This window comes from Cupressus sempervirens, chromosome 3, assembly GCF_028749045.1.
Source record: "Cupressus sempervirens isolate cs-2001-9-10 chromosome 3, ASM2874904v1, whole genome shotgun sequence".
NCBI classification, from domain to species: Eukaryota; Viridiplantae; Streptophyta; class Pinopsida; order Cupressales; family Cupressaceae; genus Cupressus; species Cupressus sempervirens.
In genome coordinates, this window is record NC_143120.1 from 720,950,189 (window position 1) to 720,954,233 (window position 4,045).

The following is a 4,045-nucleotide window of genomic DNA, read 5'->3' on the forward strand; positions in this document are numbered from 1 at the left end:
TTTTTATTCAAAAACAATTACCATAAATAGCCAAATCTAACATATAAAATATATTAATAAACATATTAAGTTTCCCGAATTCCTGCCTAAATAAATGGCTAGCTGTTTTCTTTGGTAAGAAATTGGATTCTTACACGCATGGAAATGGAGAATAACACTAACTGTCAAAATCTTAGAAGACATACCTATGTGGTAAAGGTTGTACAGCTAATCTCCATCAAAAAAATACCAAAGACAAAACAGAGTCAAACTTTTTTCTTTTTTCAGATTCATGGAAACTAGTGATTTTTTTCCAAATTTTTTGTTGTTTTCGACTAGAAACTATGTAGATCATGAAGATCAAATGTTGAAATTGTCAAAAAAAATCATAATATTTTCGATCCTTTGATGGAGGATAAGGTTATACAGCGGGTTTTACCATAGTTAGGTACCTATCAACTGAAGTGCAAATCTCAATCCTGCTCTCAATAGCTGCAGTCACAGTTTCTTACGTGGTGTTTCAACTATTCTGGTTAAAAAAATATAAAAATCAGATTATTATGTCCATGAAAAATCGAGAACAACATTGACCGTCAGAATCTTAAAAAGACATATACGGTAGAGGTTACCCTGGGGGTACTACCATGGTTAAGCACGTGTGAACTAGAGTTCCTGTAATTGTTCGGTGTTTTAAATAGCGAAGAGGACCACACTACCTTTTTTCCGCGGTCACTCGTATTTCTGACACTGGCACGGACACCGTCCGTGCAATGTGAAAAACGGATCCTGTCTTACGTGTCGGCGGTGAAGATGCTGATGCACCCCCCACTAGATGGTAAGAAAGTCATGCAGTCTCTATAAATACACCCGCTCCTAAGAAATGGAAGGCAAGTTGAGTCTCTAGAGAAGAGTAGAGGATGCACAGATGGAGAGGTTGCTCAAATGCAAATCTCAAGCCCGCTCTCAATTTGTCGATGCTTCCGCCTCTGATGATCTTCGCCTCGTCAAGCGCCTGGGCCAAGGTCACATGAGCACGGTTTTCCTGGCTGTTCATCGCTGCAGTAACAAAGCTTTTGCTGTGAAGGTGATGAATAAGGGCCTCCTTCAACAGAGACACGCCTGCAAAATGGCAGCTACCGAGAAGGATATTCTCTCGTCTCTGGATCATCCTTTTTTGCCGTCTCTGCTGACCCACTTTGAGTCGGAGAACCATACCTTTCTTGCCATGGAGTATTGTTCTGGAGGAGATATCAACGTCCTCAGGCACAGGCAGCCCAGTAAAACCTTCTCAGAGTCCACCATCAGGTGAATATAAGTTTCTTCTTTTTCTCATTATAAGTTGAACCGTAGATATATATATATATGCCATTTTGGAATGAATTAATTGAGGTGATGTGTCTTCATCCGTGCGCAGGTTCTACGCGGCGGAGGTGGTTGTGGCGTTGGAGTATCTGCACGAGCAGGGAATAGTGTACAGAGATCTGAAGCCGGAGAACATTCTGGTGCAAGATAGCGGGCACATAATGCTCACCGACTTCGATCTGTCACTGCGCCTCATCTCGGAGGAGGGGCGAGATGGCGAGTGGAAGTCTCGTTCCTTTGTGGGTACAGAGGAGTACATTGCGCCTGAGATTCTGTGGGGGAAACCCCACTCCTATCCCGTCGATTGGTGGTCACTCGGTGTACTCCTCTACGAAATGAGTCACGGGCTGACGCCTTTCAGGGGGTCAAGCAGAAAGGATACATTTGTCAATATATTGAGTAAGGACCCCTCCTTCTCACTCTCATCCTGTTCTACTCCTCTCCACGATCTTACGCGGAAGCTCCTTGTTAAAGAGCCCACTAAGAGGCTCAACAGGAAGCAAGTGAAAAGCCACCCATTCTTCCGAGGCATGAGATGGGATCAGCTGGAGTTTGTTTCAAGGCCGCCTTTCGTACCGCCGCTCTCCCCTGAATCTGCGCTCAGTTTTAACGAGGGAGAAGAAGACGAGGAAGAAGGAGGAGGCGACGGCACCAGCTGTGCGGAGGATGAGTCGGGAGAAGACGAAAGGAGCAGATGCACATTTCCCGAGTTTTGAGACCAACGCTGTTTCAGGTCATGACGTCACCCTTCCGTATAATTAAACTCTTCTCTTATGTATACCTACCAGTTACCACCAATGGCCTATATTTGACGGCCGCCCGATCCTCTCTGTAAACTAACCTTTTTTGAAATAATGGTTTCTCCATTAGAAATTACAAACATTTTTATAAAAAGAATGAGATTTTTTACGTTCATGGTTTCACTTTAACCGGGAAAAACACATTTATACGCGGCCATCACATTGAAGCATAATTTACCCGCAATATTACTGGAAAACTACATGGACGATTAACTACTGAACTAAATTTAGCGGCGTTTTTCTTATCGTCAAATTTAACTTGATCGATGATGTTGGGGTGTCGCTCTCCAACACAACTTCGTGGAAAAAGCGTGGAGGGATTAGTTTGGAATTGTGTGGAGCACAAGCGGAAGGTGTATCGGCGAAAAATAAAGCGGCGAGGCCTGTGGTGGGGAAATAAAGAAAGGTCGTAATTACAAAAGGTTTCTTGTCTGGCTCTAGTGGAGTCACTAACATTATCTTGTACAGGTGGGAGGCTTTTGATTTTTTACGGTAGGTAAGTAGGCATGGAAGAAATGTTGTTGTGCGATATAAATATTTTGCGTGGACGTGGAGAAGGGAAACACGTCCAGACAGTCCTCTGGACTGTATTTGATGAGAATCACATGGAAAGACTAGTATTTTGTCTCCGCTGTAGAAACGCTTTGTCATCCACAACAATCAATCCCACAAGGATTTTTTTTTGCGTAACTCGACTTTTTTTAATCGCTGATAAAGATATTAAAATAATGTGCCACTTCTTAAGTTGTAATAATAAAAAAATTTAGTTATGGGAGAATAAATTAAAATAGTTACAATGATAATATTTAATATAATTTAGTTATTATTTTAATATTTTAGTGAATCATAAAAATCAAATTGAGTCCAAAACATTTCTATAAATAGCTTTATTTCTAATAAATAGAGAAATCATTTATTTCTTTAACCATTTTTGAAATAAGAATTTATCTTATGATAGAGTAAAAGATGAATTATTAGGGAAGTTTCTAATAGCAATGTCTAGTACTAAGAGGTGCCAAGAATCCCACACAACCTAAATCTAGAAGGCAAAATACACCTCTATGCAATATGATAACATACAAACAAATTACAATCAAATTAATAGCAAGTGGTTATTTAAAGAGAAGGCCTAAAAGAAAAATTATAAAAAGACACCATAACTCAAGACATCAAAAATCCTACTTAACACAAAACCTATGAAATAATCGTTCATCCTAGTATGATAAATAAACTAATCGAATATTAATGCACCCTACTATTAAATCTAGATGTTAAATATATTATATCCTAACTCTTTTATCTTATATTATTCTCCCAAGGACTTTTACAATTATTGGACTATTGGCTAATTTGATTGTTCTTTATTAGAGAATCTTTACCGTCTACTCCTTTGTTTGCTAATGTAGTTTCTTCCTTATTTCCTTCTTCATATAGGTGTTTGATTCTTGTATCTTCAAATTTGTCAACTATCTTTAATGCATATTCAAGTTTAGAGTTTAATGTCCAAGTTGGTGTACTTCTTTTCCATAGTGCATTTAAAATGATTTGTGAATCTCCTTTGATAACTAGCTTGTTTATACCCAATTCCAAACTTATGATTAATCATTCAATCAAAGCCTCTAATTCTGCTAGATTATTTGATAACACCCCTAGATGCATGGATCATTTTACTATCCACAAGACTTTATCAGAGTGGATAATATAGCCTAGTACTATAAGGCTTGGGTTACCTCTTGAGACTTCATCACAATTTAATTTTTCCCATCCTTTTGGGGTAGGTTCCCATTTACATATAAGCCTAGCTCGTTATTAGCTTATGTGTAGGTCATAGGTGGATTAATGAGCTTAAACCATTTTTTGAGCATTTATGCATCCCACTCAGAAAAAGAGCCTTCTTCTTTGTT

The 4,045-nt window shown here is 38.9% G+C and overlaps 1 protein-coding gene across 1 annotated transcript; it reads left to right on the forward strand.

Moving 5' to 3' along the window:
- Positions 1 to 865: 865 nt before the first annotated feature.
- On the forward strand, positions 866 to 2,250 carry LOC149568792 (serine/threonine-protein kinase D6PKL1-like). Its single transcript, XM_089821684.1, has 2 exons — positions 866 to 1,284; positions 1,394 to 2,250. The coding sequence occupies exons 1-2, from the start codon at positions 905 to 907 to the stop codon at positions 2,055 to 2,057; spliced, it is 1,044 nt and encodes a 347-aa protein (XP_089677810.1). The 5' UTR covers positions 866 to 904; the 3' UTR covers positions 2,058 to 2,250.
- Positions 2,251 to 4,045: the final 1,795 nt, after the last annotated feature.

What these genes read in the sequence shown, in the direction of transcription:
- LOC149568792 (XM_089821684.1), top strand. Translation starts at nt 905, where the DNA reads ATGGAGAGGTTGCTCAAATGCAAATCTCAAGCCCGCTCTCAATTTGTC. An exon ending in TTCTCAGAGTCCACCATCAG is followed by an intron (nt 1,285 to 1,393) that starts GTGAATATAAGT and finishes ATCCGTGCGCAG; the next exon opens with GTTCTACGCGGCGGAGGTGG.